The following is a 21,317-nucleotide window of genomic DNA, read 5'->3' as shown; positions in this document are numbered from 1 at the left end:
TTATAATATATTCACGAAGCGAAGTCATCGTTACTTGGCTAACAAGATAATGCTAATCTACGTAAATCTTCAAACCATAATACATTATAAATTATTTATTCAAGTACCAAAAATAACTGCGCTATTCCATAAATTTGCATTCACACAATTTCATTGTATTGAAATAATAATTAGAAAAAACGATATCTGAACTACGTGATAAGTGACAATACAATATGCTACACCAACACTCTGTCGCAACCAGACGTAGGTAGTGACACCGTCTTAGAGCATACAATAAAATCTACATGATCATTACATCGGTAAAACTCACATGTAAATGATTGACGATAGTTTTTGTTTTAATTTACAAGTGAGCAGTGGCGGCTAGCCATAAGGAGCGAAGGAGCAACGCACTCCGTTTTGCCAATCTAAAAATCCTTGAGGAAAAAAATGCAAACACCATCATATTTACCAAGCCATAAAAAATACAATAATTTCTTTACTGAATTGCCCTGTGAATTGAATTGACTAATTGGTTGTTTAAGAGAATTTAAACAATCCTTCAAATTTCAAGTTCCTTGAAAGATTTATTCAAGTTCTGTTATTATTTCAGATCTGTCAAGCAACTAGCCTATGATGATATAATATCAGAACTTGAACAGGTCTTTCACAGAATCCGAAAATGAACGTAGAAATTTGATGAATTGTTCAAATTCTATGAAACAACCCATCCGAAACAAAACAAATTAATCAAAATTTTAAAAACTTACATAATATATAAAAATATGACGCACCTTTTTTAAAAATTTAAGAAAAATAAATATTACGCATCAACCTAAGTAAAAATTGTGGCTCGCTTATCAACATAAAATCTCCTCTTTTCTGATAAAGTATACATGACTAAGAATGCCCTTATGTATGTAATATTTTGTAAAATAAATAAGTATAAAATGTAACTCATATTGACATATAAAAATGTAAATAATATTTTCAGATATCTTTCTTCTTATTATTTTCCTATTTACAGGAGGTTAACTGTAATCAAGATTATCTTGGCCGGAACAACTCGGCGGAACTGCACAATTTGCACAACGTGCACAGGGTTCGGAACCATAAGGTGGAACTTATATTTGTCACTCCTCACAATGTGACCAAGCGTTGGAGTTTTCTTCATTTCATACAGAATTATGTATATAAGTTTCTTTATAAAGCATTTTTATGATATTAAGCTACAGAAAAGAGCGCTGTATTTTATCGTATTCACAATTCAACCCCCCGACGGTTTCCATCACGACCGCCGAAGTGAGTCCCTACACAGATCGAGGGGTAGTTATTCAATAAAGATTATCAAATAATAAACCTCTGTGGAAAGAAAATGTACGGCTTCGAGTAAATACTTTCCAGGATAACATAAAGCTCACAGCAGGCTTAATGCGGGTAAACATAGCAACAGTTGCCAACAGATGCTGCGAGAGAAATACGATGCGACTGGTTGCTTGGTTCATAATATTATACAAAACATTGTAATTAGATTTAAATTATTTACATTTATACAAATCAATTCCGAAAACCTTTTGTTAAAAATAATACATTTTCTAAATCTATAAAATGTATTTATAAATAAACTTTCGCGTGCTAGCAATGTGTTTTTGTATTTACGGGTAATGGAATATTTTTTAGAAAACATTAAAAAATGTATATATTAGCGAGTTCTTAAATCTCGAAGGCAGCTCAGGATCTTAAATGAGTTCGTTGCAATGTATGAAGTACAAAATTATTACTTCAAATGTACAAATTAGCGTGTTCTTAAATTTCAATACGGAGTTCAGGATCTTAAATGTTGACATCGGTACAAGTACAAACTTTTTACTTCAAATTGTGGATAACAAAGGTTGCAATTTATTATTATTCTTCTTCAATGAAATATTACATTGATGGGTATATAACCTTCAAAATAAATTAAAAACACAAATTCCTGAGACGCATTAATTTTAAACTCCGTATTCCCATTGAAAGTATAAACTATAATTCTCAATAATAAAACTATAAGAACTCTCAGATCGAAGAATTATATTCAACTTAATATTTATTTAAAATTGTAAATGGTAGTGTAGACAGTCTCGATTTAATTAACATCATTGATTTTCATATACCCATAAGATCTACTTGTTCCAAAACCCTGTTTAATTGTAACAATTCCATGACTGAGCATTTCAAACACTCGCTTTTACCTAGATTACATGAAGTTAGTAATAGGTACGCAGAAGTAGCGGATCTGTTTAACTTCACAGAAGCTAGGTACAAAAAGGCTATACTATCAAATTTTCTAAATCATTATCAATTAAACCTAAATCTACTCATACTTTTTTATAATATTTTTATGTACTTGTATCTCCTTCTAGAGCTGGTATTAATTTTAAACTTTCTGTCGTCATTTTATGATGCCACAGTTAATTTTTATTTTTGTTTAAATTATTAATTGTGTTTGATTATGCTTGTTTTTTCTGACATGTAATTATTGTGTATAGTAAATTTACACCGTTGATACTTAAGAAAAATTAAAAAGAAAAAGTTGTTCCACATTTGAAATGTTTAAAAATGTGATGAATTTCGCTTCAAAAATGTGTCCTTATTTTTCGTGCAAAAATCAAACAAAACTATATTCACATCTCGAAATGCCTTCTGATCTACCGTCTCTAATGTAATTACCTACATCCGTATGTATGCAGCCACGAAATCTGGTAAAACTGAACATCATTATGCAATTGCGAAATCATTAACTGTACATTGATGAGTTGCAAAAAAATATATCATAAAAGATAAAATTTCTCAATCAAAATTCAAGAGTTTGAGAGGATATTATGCAAGAAGTCTGTTATTTAATTTGTTGCTCATGACTGGAAAGTACTTCCTTAAAATGAAAATTAACAGGTTTGAACCAGATATTAAGATAATAACATTTCCATTCTGATACTTATCTTCACTTTCATCATCATCCTTCTGGAGTCCAGCTTAAACATGAGCCCGATAAGTATCACCAGATCAATAATGTGTACATTACAATATCATTATACTCCCACTTGAGTGTGGATATTGTGACAGAAATATCGCCTTCCTTTCTTGCTTGTTATAGTCCATTTCGTCAGTGAGCCACCTTCGTTTTGCTTTATAGATCAAGGACGTCACCGAATGATGTTTCCATTACCACATTATGCCCATTATAAATATTCCCACATGAATGTGGATGTTGTGAAGAATCGTCTAATTTATTCTTGTTATCTACTCATAAGACTTTAATCTTGCATGTGGACCCTTAACATGGATTTGGTGGTTGTCATTTTCATTACATTTATATGCTTTTTCAAAACTATACAGCCTTACTCTTCCAATGGATGGTCTGATTCCAATTATTATTTTGACCAGGGTCTGACATTTTAGTCCTCCACTCTTTTAAAATATCACTCAATCTCTGCCGCGGTCTTCCTGCTAGTCTTTGCTCTTCTGGCGTTCAATTTTACGCAGGTGATAAACGGCGTAACATTTCTCGTTGCAGTTCCTTGTAATATTTATAAAATTCCATTATGCCTAACCAGTTAATTATCGAAGTAATAATCAGTTTAAGAAGAATTTTGTAGGTACCCTGTGAAGTAATATGTTGTTTTGTTTGATTAAAAATTATGCCCTTCAGAATATTCTACCTAATGTTATGTTTATTTGTATCTCAGATCACCCGCAAAAAAAACAACATGCCAAATGCAAATATGCTTCACAACGCACTACAATAAAGAGCATAATATTTTGATGAATGGCTTAGTACAGATTGAAAATCATTGAATGCATTCAGCTTCGGTTTTATTGTGGAGCACAATGAAAAAATTCCGTGAATGGGTTTGATATCCTATAAGAAAAACAGAGGTATTGTTGTTTGAATAACATCCAGAGTCCTTTGCCAGTCTATGGGTGTAAAGAGGATTTGAAGCACAAAGAAGGCTTTACTCTGTACCAATGTGAAGATTGTGAAGTGTCTTCTTACTCATATTATTCAAGCTCCTATAACATCTTCTGGGTGACTAGTACTTGACCGAAATACTTCAGGCCTTTATAAAAGTGAGTTGGCACATCGCAGAAAAGAATTTTCTAAAGAAGCTTAAAATGATGTTTTTTGAGATAGCGGGCTATTATTTTGGTTTAAAAATGTCAGATTTTAAGAACAACACAAATCGAGACTAAAAATCATGTCAATCGTCAAATAATATCAATTATCAAGCTCCTGACTCCTGGCTATGGCGTAGACGTAAATACAGTATCAATTTGTAACTTCTTTAATGTAAAAGTGATTATGCGGTTTTATAGGTACCTTTATTTGTGAATATATTTTACATAGTAGGCCACTGTCTACGCATAAATAAATAAATTTAAAAATATATATAAGTATGTAGGTAAGTATTTAGATATTTGGTAGGTGATAACTCCGCAAAAACTTATTTGGGGAGAATCTGCATAATATTATTAGGGTATAATATGAAACGGTATCAAAACACACTTGAAAGTGAGAAGTGGGGTTTGTTTTTCCCCGGAGGGTTTATGGATGGTTTATAACCTTTTGATATTGTTTTGAAATGCGCAGTATAACTTTTATGAATTTAATATACCTCCCAGTTCCAAAGTTATGTTCCTTTACGGGAGTTTAGAAAACATAAACTGGGTTGAAATCATAATTTGGAATATATATTTTTAAATCATATTAATTAACCAGCTTGATATTGTATTGGTATGTAATATGATCTGATTTAATTATGTACCTCTAACGATATTATTACCCTTATACGCCAAAAATTCAATTTAGAAATAGTTTTCTTTTCATATAACTAACGTAAAAAGTTGTAAGTAGCTTATAAAGATAGTATTGTATATTTTTATTTTATTTAATTTATTCATTTTATTTTAGACACTCGTACATCCAAGTTTACAAATGACTAATATGTTATTACTACATACACACGTTACTAAATTTTTATTATTTAATGTATTTTCTTTTGATTAATATAGCTCCAACAATCCAGCTTGAATCTATCAATTGGTGCATACTTTTGGTTTCTGGAAGCATTTATTTATATTTTAGATGACTTCCGTGGTAGAATGGAAAGCTCCCAAACAATCCTTAACCTTGCGAGGGTTCAAACCCCAGCGACGACATGGAAATCTAAGTTAAGAGCGAAGGTTTTTTCTTGTTGTAAGTAAGTAGGCGCAAACGGTTTTTTCAAAGAGGAAAATTTATTTTACCGGTAAAAGATATAACAACGATTGCAAAGGTGACCCACTTTTTTTAAATCTCAAAAAAGCTGCAAATGACATCTCCAGTTCAATATCAACTGATTAAATTTCAATCTAATATTGCTGTCACCTACACGATGATGTTGCGTAAGCGAATCATCTCTAATCTCTGAAATGATCAAAATGTTATAATCTCTGAAATCATCAAAATGATAATTCATCACATCTTTAAAAAGTTATATAAAGTCATGGAAAGTGATGAAATAAACACTTTATTAAATGGGTTAAGTAGGTTAAGTTAGGTTAAACTTTTTTTTTCATCGTTTTTAATGACTTTATATCACTTTTTAAAGGTGTGTTGAATAGTCACTGTGTTGAATTAGCACGGAACTCTGAATAGTATAAAAAAGTCGCTATCCGCGACTGTCTGTTTGTGCGCTTAGTTATTCTAAACTACACAACAGACTTTCAATTACGTTTAGAGAATTTCTTCCGGAAGGTTTATAATACATGCATATTATATTTAAATGAAAAAAAACTTTGTTTTAAACCACTTTATTTGAGTTATATCGGTCGACCGGTTTCGGTTGCACTCAACCTTCTTCAGGATAATGGAAATATAAAGTTTAAAAATAACTTATTTATACAGGGTTTTCCAATGAGAGGTGTTATTTTGAATAGCCTGCTATTTCGGTAGATGTTACTTTTGAAGCTGTCATTTTTTGACATTTGACAAGTAGAAACTACGTCATTAATAAAAATGGGACGATACACGCTTCAACAGCGCATTGAAATTATTAAAATTCACTTGAGTGAATCAAATGAAAATTATCTAGAGTGATGAGGCCCATTTCCACCTCGGTGGCTTCGTCAAAAAGCAAAATTGTCGCATCTAGGGCTCGGAAAACCCCAGAGTTATTGTTGAAAAGCCTCTCTATCCTCAACGTGTGACTGTTTGGTGCGGTTTATGGTCCGGTGGAGTCATTGGACCTTACTTTTTCGAAAATGAGGCTGGAGCAACAGTTACGGTGAATGGATTGCGCTATCGAGAGATGATTAATGATTTTTTATAGCCGGAATCGGATAATATTGATCTGGACAACGTTTATTTTTAACAATACGGCGCTACGTGCCACACAAGCAACGAAACCATTGATCTTTTACGATTGAATATCAAAATAACACCTCTTATTGAAAAACCCTGTACAATGTCAAGCCACAAAGTGTTTGCTTTCTTCAATAACATATTATATTTATTCAAAGTAGAGAAAAGTCTCCGTGCAACGCCGGATACACTTTAGCTAGTATAAAAAAAGAAAGCTACGCATTGCAAAATGCTATTTATTACTGCAATTGTACAATTAAAAAATGAATTTATTTATAATGCAACAACTTTTTGGCATTTATTTTTACACTCGTCCGACACCCGAACTACTCGAAATTGGTGAAAACCAGTATAACAACAAAATATACCTAATTTTGTGTTTCATTTGTATTAATTTTAAATACTTCGCTCAACCTTAATAGTTTCATTATGTTTATATTCGAGCTCGCTTATTTATTACGAGTCCATCCGGGTGCTTATTATTCAACAAGACGGAAATTTTGACGCTGCAAATGCATCCATCTGAAGTTCTATGCAATTCAATTAAAAGCACGGGAGTAATTTCATTTCTCGGCTGAGTTTACTAATAAAATAGACAATTATGCAAATAACAATATGGAAGCGGCGACCAAGTTTCCTAGGCAGATTTTCCGACTGTGTGAACCCAAACGACAATAAACGTTTCTGCTCACAACTCACAACATTACATTGTATCGTTAAAATTAGTATTTACTATCTTTACTCCCAGTGAGTTGGAAAAAACACATTCCTAGAAGTAAAATATCCAAATATCTAATATATTGAAACAAAATTCCTATACTTACACACATTATGGCATACGAGGAACATTCAGTATAAGGGCATATGTAAAACAATTTTTTGTAATATTTGTACAGTAAATACATTTTTTAGTTTTATTTCACCAACATTCTAGGGATGTCCCTAAGTTACGGCGGGTGAAGTTTTATTGAGTTTGTTCTCAATATGACTGATAATAACATTTGTTAAATTACACAATTCAGTTTGATTTATTAATATTATTTTATTTTTTTTACAAATATTTTTATTTTAAAGTTTTATATTTTATGGTTTGATTTATATATATTTTATACGGTTCCATGATAACTCAACACAGTGACAATTCAACACACTTTTAAAAAGTGATAAGTCATTAGAAACGATGAAAAAAATAAATTTAAACCTAACCTAACCTAACCTACTTAACCCAGTTAATAAAGTTTTCGTTTCATCACTTTCCATAACTTTATATAACTGTAGCGGTACGCCACTACTTCATTTGAACGGAATTCCAGAAGTTTCGATATTTTCCAAACAAGATTCTTGGATGTTCTTTTATTATTTTTCATTTTTGTTTGGCAAATTATACATAGCAACCAAATTGTTCTAGAAGCTTTAACTTATAAAAGCGGCAGCGTGAAGGAACTCGCTAGTATTCCGTCTCCAAACCGCCAGTCTAGTTGACCTAAATATCGCTAGCATTTTATTGTGAATAATAAACTAGATTTTTATGTTGTACACTAAGATAACTACAGTGGTGACCACGACGTGATTTTGAATATATTTTTTAAGTGTTATCGTGTACTACGGTTGTATTAAAAATGTCTCGCCCGACCGACTCTACGACGTCAGCAGTTTCGCCGGCGGAAGTCAACCGCGTAGCTGTGCGGATTCCCCCGTTCTGCCCTAACGATCCGGAGCTGTGGTTCGCTATGGTTGAAAGGAGTTTTGAAGCTGCAGCAGTGACGGTGGAGTCGACGAAGTTCGGTTTTATCCTTGGGGCCCTGGATCCCACGTACGCCCAAGAGGTCCGGGACATTATTGTCAACCCCCCTGAAGTTGGAGCGTACACCCTGCTCAAGAGGGAACTCACGAAGCGCTTGAGCTCTACCCAGGAGCAGAAGACGAGGAGACTCCTGGAGCATGAGGAGAGGGGTGACCGAAAACCTTCGCAGTTCCTTCGTCATCTACGCACCCTTGCGGGCAGCGCAGTGCCTGATGAGGTGCTGAAGACACTTTGGATGGGCAGACTTCCCCGAAGTATGCAAGTAGTTCTGGCGACCCAACAAGGCACCCCGCTGGACAATGTGGCGGATCTCGCGGACGCCATAGACGACTATGCTGGCAGGCCAGGGGTCAGTGAAGTCTCTCCCCGGGTTCCCGACGAAGACTGCCTGATAGACAGGATGCAGAAGATGATGCTGCCGCTCCATGATGAAATAGCCACCCTACGACAGGAAATTTCGACGCTGCGCTCTCAGGAACGCCCATCCAGGACTACCAGTCCTCGTTGGCGGCAACATCGTTCGCGCAGTCGTTCCAGGGGTCGTCATATAGAAGGCAAATGCTGGTACCACTGGAAGTTTGGTACCAAGGCGCACTACTGCATCAAACCCTGCAATTTTGAGGGAAACGCCCCGGGCTCACACTGATGGCGACCAGCACCAACAGCCCGGCGCAATTAAGTCGCCTTTTCGTAACGGACCGGGTAACTCGCATCCAGTTTCTCGTGGACACCGGCGCGGACCTCTGTGTTTACCCACGACGCCTAGTCCAAGGCCGTCCGGCTAAGCAGTCCTACGAATTGGCGGCCGCAAATGGAAGCACCATCGCGACGTATGGAAGCCTGACGCTCAACCTGGACCTAGGCCTGCGTCGTGATTTTACTTGGAGTTTCGTCATTGCTGACGTCTCCAGGCCCATCATTGGAGCGGATTTCTTGGCACGATTCGAGCTCCTGGTCGATGTCCATAATAGGCGATTGCTGGATCAGGTTACGAACCTGACAACTACAGGAAGGCGTAGTAACAACATGACCGCTTCCATTAAGACTGTCACAGGGACATCCTCCTACCACAAACTGTTGCAACAATATCCGGACCTTACGCGCCCTGACGGCGCCATGAAGGAAGTTCGCCATACTACCCTTCATCACATTAGGACTACTCCAGGTCCTCCAGTCGCAGAACGTCCTCGCCGCCTCGCCCCTGACAAGCTCAAACTGGCCAAGAAGGAGTTTGAGACCATGGTCCGATTAGGAATTGCCCGGCCTTCTGAGAGCTGTTGGGCATCCCCACTTCACATGGTCCCTAAGAAGGATGACCAATGGCGACCATGCGGTGATTACCGCGGATTGAACGCCAGGACCATACCTGACCGGTACCCAGTACGACACATTCAAGATTTCGCCCAGTCACTGAGGGATACCAAGATATTCTCCACAATAGACCTGGTACGAGCTTACAACCAGATTCCTGTAGCTCCTGAAGACATCCCGAAGACAGCCATATCCACGCCGTTCGGACTCTTCGAGTTTCCAGTCATGTCCTTCGGCCTCCGTAACGCAGCCCAGACGTTCCAACGTTTCATCGATGAGGTCACCAGAGGATTGGACTTTTGTTACGCCTACATCGACGACATCCTCATTGCCTCATCATCAGAAGAGGAACACATGAACCACCTCAAGACCTTGCTCCAGCGCCTGCAAGAATATGGGGTGGTCGTCAACGCCAGCAAATGTCATTTTGGTTTGCCTGAAGTCAAATTCTTGGGGTACCTGGTGTCTGGTGAAGACACTACACCCCTGCCAGAGAAAGTCGACGCAATAAACAATTACAGTCGGCCTGAAACGGTGAAAGATCTACGACGCTTTTTGGGAGCTCTCAATTTTTATAGGAGGTTCATCCCCAGTTCAGCAGAGACGCAAGCACCGCTCAATGATTTCCTCACCGGAAAACAGAAAGGCAAGCAGCCCATATCCTGGACAGCAGCGACCATGGAAGCCTTTGACAAGTGCAAGGAAGCCCTTGCTCAGGCGACCTTACTAGCTCACCCAAAGTGCGAAGCCCCCCTATCCATAGTCAGCGACGCTTCTGGCATCACGGCCGGCGCCGCACTCCAGCAGCTCATCGCAGGTCACTGGGAACCGCTGGGTTTCTTTTCAAAGAAATTTAGCGCAGCTGAAAGAAAATACGGCGCTTATGACAGAGAACTCCTGGCCATCTACCTCGCTGTGAAACACTTCAGACATATGGTGGAGGGCAGGACGTTCACCATATTCACGGACCACAAACCCATCACTTTTGCCTTTCAACAGAAGGCTGATAAATGCTCCCCAAGGCAGTTCAGACACCTTGACTTCATTAGCCAGTTTACCACGGACATTCGCCACGTAGCAGGCAAGGACAACATCGTCGCAGATGCCCTCTCCAGGGTCGAGACAGTCGACGCTCCCCTGGACTACGCAGCACTGGCAGCTGATCAGGTGGACGACGCGGAACTAGAGCAATGCTTAAAGGGAAGTTCTAGTCTACAACTCAAGAAAGTGCGCATTCCCGACATAAACACGGAAATGTACTGTGATATTTCTTCAAATACAGCGAGACCTTTCGTCACGAAAAAGTTTCGGCTCGCAGTATTCAATGCAGTCCATCAGCTGGCTCACCCAGGCGTCAAGGCAACGGTCAAACTCATAACTGAACGTTATGTCTGGCCGGCCATTAAGGCAGACGCAAGGGAATTTGCACGCAACTGCCTACAGTGCCAACGCAGCAAAGTGTCACGCCACGTGTCGGCACCCCTAGGAACGTTTCCCAGACCATCAGCCAGATTCGAGCATGTGCACATAGACATCATCATCATGCCCTCATCTGAAGGATGCCGATACTGCCTCACCTGCGTGGATAGATTTACAAGATGGCCAGAGGCTTTCCCGATTAGGGATCAGGAAGCAGCAACTGTGGCGCGTGCTTTCTACCAGGGATGGATTACTAGGTTCGGTACTCCGCTCCGAGTTACTACCGACCAAGGAAGACAGTTTGAGTCGAGGCTGTTCAGGGAGTTAAACTGCCTGGCAGGTACGACTCAGATACGTACCACGGCTTACCATCCTGCGGCTAACGGCATGGTTGAGAGGCTACACCGCCAGCTTAAGGCAGCAATCAAATGCCATCAGAATGACCGCTGGACTGAAGTTCTACCCACAGTGTTAATGGGAATCAGGGCAGCTTGGAGGGATGATCTCGCTGCCACTTCGGCAGAACTGGTGTACGGCGAGCCACTCCGCCTACCTGGAGAATTCCTCGTTGCTCGGCCAGCGAACGACGACAGCACCAGCGATTTCCTCAAAGAGCTGAGGCAACATTTTAATAACCTAAGGCCGGTTGAAGGTTCCCGACATGGTGAAAGGAAATGCTTCATTTTTAAAGACCTTCCCGCAGCTACCCATGTGTTTCTAAGGGACGACACCGTAAAAAGCCCGCTTCAGAAACCCTACACTGGCCCTCACCAAGTGGTACGACGGAACGAAAGAACGTTTACGATTTTAAACAGAGGCAAAGAGGTAACGGTGACTATAGACCGCCTCAAACCTGCGTACATTGCCCAGGAAACTAAGGGAACTACGCAAGGAATAAGATCAACCCTTCCTATGCCCGCTACCAACCCGGATCGCACTCACACGACCACACATTCCGGTAGGCGTGTTCGTTTTCCGGACTACTTTAACGTCTAAAGGCACGTTCAATCCTAAATGCAAAATTATGTGTTTTGATGAAAGCGGAGTCATGTAGTGATCGGTTGAGGCATCGTGGAGCTGCGTGCACCAGACCATCTCTGCACAAGCGCGGATAATAGTGCTCACAATAGTTATTTTAGTGTATTCTCAGCCTGTGTCGTGAACAGTGTTTGTAATTTATAATAATTTTGTTTTTTTTCTAACCATTTTATTTTAACGTGAGAGAATACTACAACAACCGTACAGTGGCCCTGAACCCAAGATAAATGCAACAACCCCAGGACCAACCCTTCTTAAGACCATCAATAAGCAAGATCTGACTCAGCTTTTCTTTCTATCGCGGCCCTCAACCATGCCGCTGGAAGGGGAGTACTGTAGCGGTACGCCACTACTTCATTTGAACGGAATTCCAGAAGTTTCGATATTTTCCAAACAAGATTCTTGGATGTTCTTTTATTATTTTTCATTTTTGTTTGGCAAATTATACATAGCAACCAAATTGTTCTAGAAGCTTTAACTTATAAAAGCGGCAGCGTGAAGGAACTCGCTAGTATTCCGTCTCCAAACCGCCAGTCTAGTTGACCTAAATATCGCTAGCATTTTATTGTGAATAATAAACTAGATTTTTATGTTGTACACTAAGATAACTACATAACTTTTTAAAGAAGTGATGAATTATCATTTTTATGATGTATCCGGTCACCATTTTATACGATACTTAAATTGAGTAAATTAAATGAGTAATGTGAGACATGTCTGAAAGGTGTTTATGTGGTTAGAGTGTAGAATGTGTGGGTATGATGATTGAAGTGTATTGTTATGTAAGGATCCATAGCGTAATTTGTTTTTGAAGGTGTGGAGTTGGGTTTCGGTTTTTAAGTGTTCATTGAGACTTTAGGAGCTAGGTAGATGAATTGTCTGTCATTGTGATGACGTAGTTATGTTCGATATTCTTTTTATTAATAAATAACTACGAAATTTGGCTTAAGCGGTTCTTAATAATACATCCGAAAACAATAAATAAACGTAGAAATTAAAACAAAATGATTTACGAAAGGAAGGTTCGAGAATGTTCCGAAGCGCGTCACGTAGGCAAAATAATTCGATGTCGCGGTTGCTGGTACTGTACTGACCATTTCGTTCACGTTGCCGCTTATCTAGGTGGAAAATAAAACATTCTTGAACATTCCAGTTGCTACAAATATAAAAAAAAATAAAAGAAAATTCAAGAAGCTTGTTTGGAACTTCTAGAATAACGTTCGAGTCAAGTAGTGGCGTACCACTTCAGAAGTTAAGGTACGTTGTAGTGTCATCGTCGACTGGTTATAGTTCTGGTGGTGAAATTTTTTTATAAGAGAGTTTTTTTTCGTGTTTGTTTAATAAATAAACTACTAATAGTTTAATTTACTGACACGGAGAAAAATGAGGATAGCTGATTTATTAAAAATCTCTTAAAATTATTCGTAACCCAGGGTTAAAAACGGGATTGCACGCCACTTCCTGATAAACTTTTAGTAAATTCCTAATATATCGGAACACGTGTTCATGCACCTTCATTTGGCTTGATAATACATAATGACGAATTGCGAAAATATTAGGATTTTTATAAACACGTGTTCCGACATCGTGATAATATTTAATAAAAGTATGTATTATCATATCTTGATAATACATTAATAAAAGTATGTTTTATCAAATCTTGATAATACATTAATAAAAGTATGTTTTATCACATCTTTATAATACGTTAATAAAAGTGTGTTTTATCACATCTTGATAATACGTTAGTAAAAGTATGTATTTTCATATCATAAAAGTATGATAATACATTAATAAAAGTATATATTATCATATCGTGATAATACAATTATCAAAGTATGTTTTATCACATCCTGATAATACATTAATAAAAGCATATATTATCATATCGTGATAATACATTTATCAAAGTGTGTTTTATCACATCTTTATAATACATTTATAAAGGTATTTATTTTCATATCGTGATAGTACATAGTAAAAGTATGTTTTATCACACCTTGAAAATTCATTAATAATAGTTCTACAATATACCAATAAATTTTTTCGTTAAAGGCCAAACGGGCAATACTCTTTTTTCTCCTAAATACTGGTTGATTGGATTATGATGTTTTTTTATATGATTGTATTTTGTACTCTTGTAGATATATGAACATTCAAGAGTTAATTGACATTGGTGTTAGTTGAATATTGTAGCATTTGATAGAAAGAGACATTTGGGAGTCAAATTTAAAAAAAAATGTGCCTAATTTTATTAATTTCAATTCACACAGCCAGATTCCCATTGATATAACAGTGATATTATAAAGATAGATGAACAAATGACAACAATAATTAGCAGATTTAAAAAATAATAATTATAATTAATTTGGTTAAGGTTGAAAGTTTTGCTAAGTTATTTAATTTCCCTATTTCCTTCGTCATCACTAACGAGTTGAAACAAGTAATTCTAAATTAAAAGTATTTTCTTGAAAAAAAAAATAACCAGTTAGGGGTACGTCTTGAGCACCCTTCCTTTCCAGGTAGCAACCTGCTTGAAGCAGCTCAGGTATATCTTAATGAAACATCCTCGTCTGAATGTTTAGGAGGCTTGGCTCTTAACGAACGGGGAGCTGGCTACATTAAACTGTGCCTAATCAAACAACTTCATTCGGTGGAAATTTAATTAAATTATTAACCTCCACTGAATAATCTCGCTTCCCGACGTTTAAGAGAAACGAGTGGGGCAGGTTGGACGGTAAAGGGAGTGGGGGGTAGGAAGGTAACATGGCCACGTTTATGGAGATTTACTATTATGAAGTGTAGCTCTGGGAAAATTTCAGGAAATTTATTTTTGAAATGGTGCTGTACGAAAATAGAACTGTCTGGAAATCGGTGAAAATTTCATTTGCTTTATAAAATACTTCTTCCTGGTATTATTAATACTTCTTTTATCGAGACGGTTAGAGTATTCCCACGTACGTATTTTTATTATGAGAAGATTTGAAGCGATTACTTGATTTAACCAACGTTTTAAATCCTTTAAAATCAAAAAATAAACGTCTGATTATGGAACAAACACAATACAGAATTTAAAGAATTCATCAAATTTAAAATCAAGTTTTTTGAAAGATCTATTAAAGTTCTGTCATTATTTAACCACAGGTTGGTTGTTTCACGGTACTCAAATACTAAATCGAAAAGAACTCGAAAAAGACTTTCACAGAACCTGAATTTAACCTGAAGTATGATGAATTGTTAAAATTCTGGGAAACATTCGCAAAAAATATCATCCTAAATTGGTGCCCTAATATTTTCTGAGAAATAAATTGATATTTCAAAGCTCCACGAGTTAAGATGGAGAAAATATTACTAGTTTAAAAACTGTGCAAACTTCACAAAGTTAAAGCCAGTGTTTGCTTTAACAGCATCAAAAAAAAAAAAAAAATCTGTTTTATAGTCAAAATAAAACAATTTGGCTTGCATTTAACTCATATGACTTGGTTGAAGTTTACAGATCTATTTCAAATACATAGAAAAGCCTTCGCGTACGAAGAACTAGGCCTCAAAGCTTGGATGGATATAATAATATATGTATCTGGTTCGTGAGCGCGAAAAGAAATCGTAAACAAGAAGGCTGTGTGATTCCTGAAAGAGAGTGTTCATTCACCTGAAAGCTCTCGCTCTCTACGGGACAAGAGTCAGGACAGGGCAGGTACAGAAGTATAGAAGGCGAATATCACCTGCGACAGACATTTCTTAAAACAACAGACTGCTTCTGCTGCATGAATGCGCGTCTCTTCACAAAAAATATCCCCATTTTGAAAAGCAACATGGCAATAATTATTCTGAAACTTTTTTGTGAAAACTTGAAACTAACAAAGTTGTGGTTCTTGTGATGTCTAGCTTTTTCTGAGACAGCCTTTATATGTCTTACGGTTTATTTTAGTGTAGCAACATTTTCCCCTTGTTTTAGGTATGCATTGTCGAAGTACATTACGCCAAGTTTTACCTGCAAGTTTTTTTAATATTTTAAATTCTATGTTTTAGCGGCATTTTCGCTAGATTAATGGAGCAGGACACAAACGTTTTTACCTATAAATAGCTGCATTATTACAACTTCAATTCAGATAGGTGATTATTCCATATCAATATTGGGGGTACAAAATCTCCAAGTTTGTTTTATCGTCCAAGTCACAATTTGCCGTGATTAGTCGCTAGTTTTCAATGACTGGAAAAATATTACGGATACTCATCATACAGTAAGTGTTCTCCTTGTAAAAGATGATCGTCGTCTCGAAACGAATCTTTGGATTTACTTTAGTTATGTTTAGTAACCAGTTTTGATTTGCTTATAACTTCCTTACCTTTCAGGTACTTTCCCGTTTTATATCGTCTTGCAAACACTCCCTGATAAATGGGAAGCCATAATTCCACCTACTCCGAGCAATCGGAATACTTGTGCAGAATCACTTTTTTATATGACTACTCACAATAGTGTCCCTGTTTGTGCAGTATACGGTATAAAGACGGGTCAACTATATCGCCACCTGGTCGGGCAGAGTTGTGAGGCGGGTGAAGCAACTTCATACAACCTGTATGAAGGCGGGTCTTGAAAAGACCCGAATTATATGAAAGAGTAAAAAGCAGATGCCGGTAGCTCGTTCCACACACGGTTTGAAGAAATGTTCTCATGAACCCAACATTAACTACTGTGTTTTGTTTTTGCCTTCAGGTTTCGTGCACCGGTGCACATGGTGATCAATGCTGCGAGCACCGTCGATTGGCTCCATTTAAATACCCGTAGAACCGACTCAGCAGGCCTACATTGCATCTGTGCATTAGAGTTGGCAATTGGTCTGTTAACAACGGATCTACAATCAGAAGAACCGTCCTCATTTGCACATATTAATGTGGGTTACAATAATAATTGGACTGGTTAAAGCTATCTTTCTCACTGGAAGCGGGTCCATGAGCCATTTTACCCTAGCATAGAAATATATTTAAATTACTGTCTTATCACCTATATACCTAGTAACCACTTTTTATAACAACAGTACTGTTATTCATTTCATTTTTTACTCGGTTGTCTCCCTCATGTCCAATAACTTAAAAAATTTACTTCTACACAACATATTTATAGAATATTTCTCTTCAATATGTATTAAGTTTCCTTCCAGATATTCCCGTCGCTAGGAGTATCCTTGTAATGTAATTTTCCGTCTGAATTGAAGCTAATACGCGAACCTTCTGATGTACTCTCACAACCCACTCGAGAGGAGAGGAAAGGAGCCACTTTGATTGGAAACATGTTTTCCATTTGGTTACTTCTCGCTTCCTTGCGGCTAATTTGGTTTGGTCCCTAGATAGCAGGGATAAAATTAAGAAATATTGTTTTATTTGGGACCTATATTGCTTTCGATTTATCCCGAATTATAACTACCTACCTTGAAAAAAACCAGTTAGTCCCAACTTTTTTACAACGAACTCAATTATTAAGTTGGTTTATAAAAGCTTTATAAAAAAGAAACGTATTAGTTCGGACCCGTGAAAAATCACGGGATTATCTGAATTTCTGACATATCAGTTCCAATTTCGAAAATGACTGTTAAAATAATTTTCCTTTTAAATATTATAATACTATGGGTATTTATCGCTTCTCTGAATTCTTAACACAATCGGTTCCAATATTGAAAATGACAGTTAAAAACGAAACAAATTCAAGTTCATTGAATACAACCGAAATTATTATTTTTTTGATTAATTGCATAGATATTGATGAGAATAGAGTAATTAGAAACTAAATTCACAATCGTCGTTAGATTTTCAGAATAGAAAGAGTAATGGAGAGAAGAGAAAAGGGAGAGAAATTAAAAAGTAGCCGACTTTTAGTTTAGATCTAATTACCGCAACAAATTATATCAAAATCCTATAAGATGCTAGGTTTCCTGTTGTGAATAGTTTTGAAAAATGCTAAGATTTGTTTTTTTTTCATTGGTCAGAAGTCCACTGGAGTAGGCTTCCACAGTATGGAATCCTCAATATAAAGTATACATAGATTTAGTAGAAAGCATACACAATAGATTTTCGAAACATTTACTCAAGAAATACAACAAAACTACAAATAATATGTAAACTTTACAAAAATGATGTAAAAATTACTTTGTCAGATCTGTTGTTTCTACATGATTTGCTAAATAATAAAATAGTTAGTCCCGAATTGTTTTCTGCCACTGGTTTAAATGTACCAATGAGGCGTACCAGGCATACTCGGCTTTTTCAGATAGAAGCCAGCAACACTAATACAGCAAATAACTCACCAATTATTCGCAAAATCACAATATATACCCACTACAAAAAATTGCTAAGCCTGGACAATTTTCATGATTTTTTTATCTCTTTATCTCTCCACACACCTTCTTCCTATTTAGTATTCTTTGTTATCATTACTCATTAGAAATAATCATTAGAAAGAACTATAATTTTTATCCTAGAAGTGATTAACAAGACGTTTTAAGGATATACATAGCAGGTATATTAACTTTGTATAATTTAATTTAGAACCATATAACTTATAGTAAAATGTACTATGAATCCAAATAAATAAATATTTTTTCGTAAATCATTAAAGAAAAAAATCCTTTATTAACCTTTATAAACCGTTTCTTACTACTTCTCCTGTGATCATATATTGTCGTGCCTGGTATTGGATCGGTCTTTAAAAAAAACACTCTCTCGACTAACAAAAAAGAAGGGAGTAGAAAAATTAATACACGACGGTTCTTATACTTTGATGTATTCAAGTAGGCCGCGGTAGGTACTACAAAGTTTTGGAACCCCATCGGTAATGTTTTAAAATCACTAACCAACTGAAATGATTTATTGATGAAGTATTTCTCTAAATTTTATTGATTGCAGAAAATCGTTAAAACATTATCCAAAAATATGTGCCAGTTGTTTCACAGAAATTCAAATGTTACGGAAAGGCAGTCATAAAAACATTACTAAAATCAATATGTTGATGGACTATCTTTTTAATTTTAGTTTACGGATCGTTCTTCTGTAAAAAGCTGCCCCCCATTTTTATAATAGTATTTATTTACCTTGTAGGGCCCCTGTCCAACATAGCCAGAAGAGCGCCCACTTGGCGGTGCGGAACCGCTGAAGCCAGTAAGGGCGCAGCACCAGCAAGCCGCACCCCGTCTCGTGGTCCTCCATCACAGCGTCGCGCACGTCACGGGACGCCTCGCGTCCGGGGCCCCCGTCCGGGCTGCCTGCCTGCAAGGGGAGAAAGTTCTGCGTGGATATGCTTGACATCGTTAATCACCAACAGTTCAACACTTGGAATTTGATTCGTTTTTCACTAAACTATGAAGCAGGACTTTAAACTTGTGATATATGACATATTATATGACTTTTTTAAACAAATTTAATCAGTTAGTTCAACACTTGAAGAATTGGTTATATTTACATTCGTTTATTAACAGGGCTCAAATTTTATTTTTGTCAATATAATCAAAGCAAATATAATGCTTAAATATTTAAAAAGCTATTGACAAATTAATGTTTTATTTTTATTATTAATACCAAATTGAACGGTTATTAGATTAACACTTTTTTAGAACTTGTTAGTTTTTCACTCGACTGATAAAAATGGCTCATAATTTGTCTATGGTTCTTTTAATGCTGAAATGTTTATAGTTCTTTTTTTCTACTTTAAAAGAAACCATAAATAATAAATTTAAAACTTTTTAAGAAATTAAGTTTTTCACTCAGTTAATGATTTAAAAATTGTAATCGTGACATTTTTATGCTCTTTTTGTGGTTTTTCACTTATATTTGAAATCCAGTTAATTTTTACTAAACTATAAGGGGTAAAGTTTTTGCAAATTTAAATTTTTTTTTATTTTGAACAAAATGAATTGGTTAGCTTAAAACATTAGAAACCTAATCAAAGAGGTACAAAAGTTGACATTCTGTTCTCTTCACAAGTCAAAATGAATGTGTTCACTTGTTCAACTGTAAATATTATATCATTATAATTAAAAAATAACTTAAGTGACTGGAATTAGAACTCGGATCTTCGGAACCTTCCGCTTGTAAGATAGGGCAAACTGTTCGAACCACTGAACTATTACATCATCGTACTATCCTGCTATGTTTCTGTAATACGTAATGGGGGGAATAATTGAAGTTATTAGCATTCTTTGAAGGTGTTCATTTCAGCAACACTTTTCAATACAAGTTGCTTTTTCCACTTTTCTCACCACTTTTGATTAATGAGATTTGAGATTTTCACGGGAAGAAATTTACTTATCATCGCTATATAGGTTTTTTAAAATTAAAAGTAATTATCACCCCTTAACTTTATTGAAGAGACCTACATAACGTACGACGATTTACATTAGGTGACTTCATCACTTCTCAGTACAAGATCTGAAATGTTACTGACCGTACTAGCATAGTAAATTATAAAATTATGCTGTGTATTACTTGATAGTAAACATAATCTCCAGAGATAATTTAATGTGTATTGTCTGAATAAACAAAAACGTCTAGAAGTGGAGATACAGCGTTGGTTATGATGTCGAGTGGAGATAAAACTGGTAAAGGGCACAATATATTTATTTGCGTGTTATTAATAAGAGGAACCGCTGCTCGACATTTTTCAAACAAAAATATTCATTTGAGTCCAAAATACAAAACAAAACTGATTTTTTTAAATCAAAATATGTAACAAGTAACTAGTACGGATATACGCTACTTTAATTATTTTTATTTCAAAATAGAAAATATTGGTAAAGTTCGAAGCAACTTCGGCAGTAAGTTAATGATATTTTTTTAAAATAATAATTGTTCCCTATCTTACTTACCCTTTCGTACTTGTTAATGTTAATATAACGAAACATCAAATTTAAAAAAAAAAACAATTATTCAAAAATTATTTTTATGGGCTTAAAATTTAATTACAAATGATCGATTTATGTTTAAAGACAAATCTCTGTATCAAAATTATAAAATTTTGACCAAAAAAACGCTTTTTTACGATGTTTATAATTTTTTAATTTTATATTTCTTACATGGTTCGATAGGCAATATTATTTTTTTAATAATTACTACTGATCCACAAAATATTTCAATGTTACAACATTCAAATCACGTAAAATTATTCCGTTTGGTCAAGTATATTGTCCTCAAATCTAAATTTTAGTTTTTAATGAAAAAGGCAGCGCAGCCGTTCCTCACTCTAAAATTGTACTATTTTGCAACGCGTTACCGAGGTAATTAAGAGGTACTTGATAATAATTACAATCCATACAATCCAGAATAAGTAAAAAAAAAACTGTTCGTTTGAACTCTGAAGAAGCAAAAAAAAACACTAGAACTGCGCTAGCGTCATCTATT

The 21,317-nt window shown here is 36.1% G+C and overlaps 1 protein-coding gene across 1 annotated transcript in view; it reads right to left on the bottom strand.

Annotated features, from left to right (window-relative positions):
• The window catches only part of Oatp26F (Organic anion transporting polypeptide 26F), a 128,571-nt gene that overhangs the window by 62,465 nt on the left and 44,789 nt on the right, over window positions 1-21,317 (bottom strand). The window contains exon 3 of the mRNA XM_089648914.1: window positions 19,016-19,190. Within this exon, the coding sequence (XP_089505040.1) occupies window positions 19,016-19,190 (175 nt within the window). The remainder of the gene's footprint in view (window positions 1-19,015; window positions 19,191-21,317) is intronic.

This window comes from Hesperophylax consimilis, chromosome 3 (assembly GCF_061612785.1).
Source record: "Hesperophylax consimilis isolate HC1 chromosome 3, BYU_Hcon_1.0, whole genome shotgun sequence".
Lineage (NCBI taxonomy): Eukaryota > Metazoa > Arthropoda > Insecta > Trichoptera > Limnephilidae > Hesperophylax > Hesperophylax consimilis.
The sequence above is the reverse complement of the archived record's forward strand: the minus strand, read 5'-3'. Positions and strand labels throughout refer to the sequence as shown.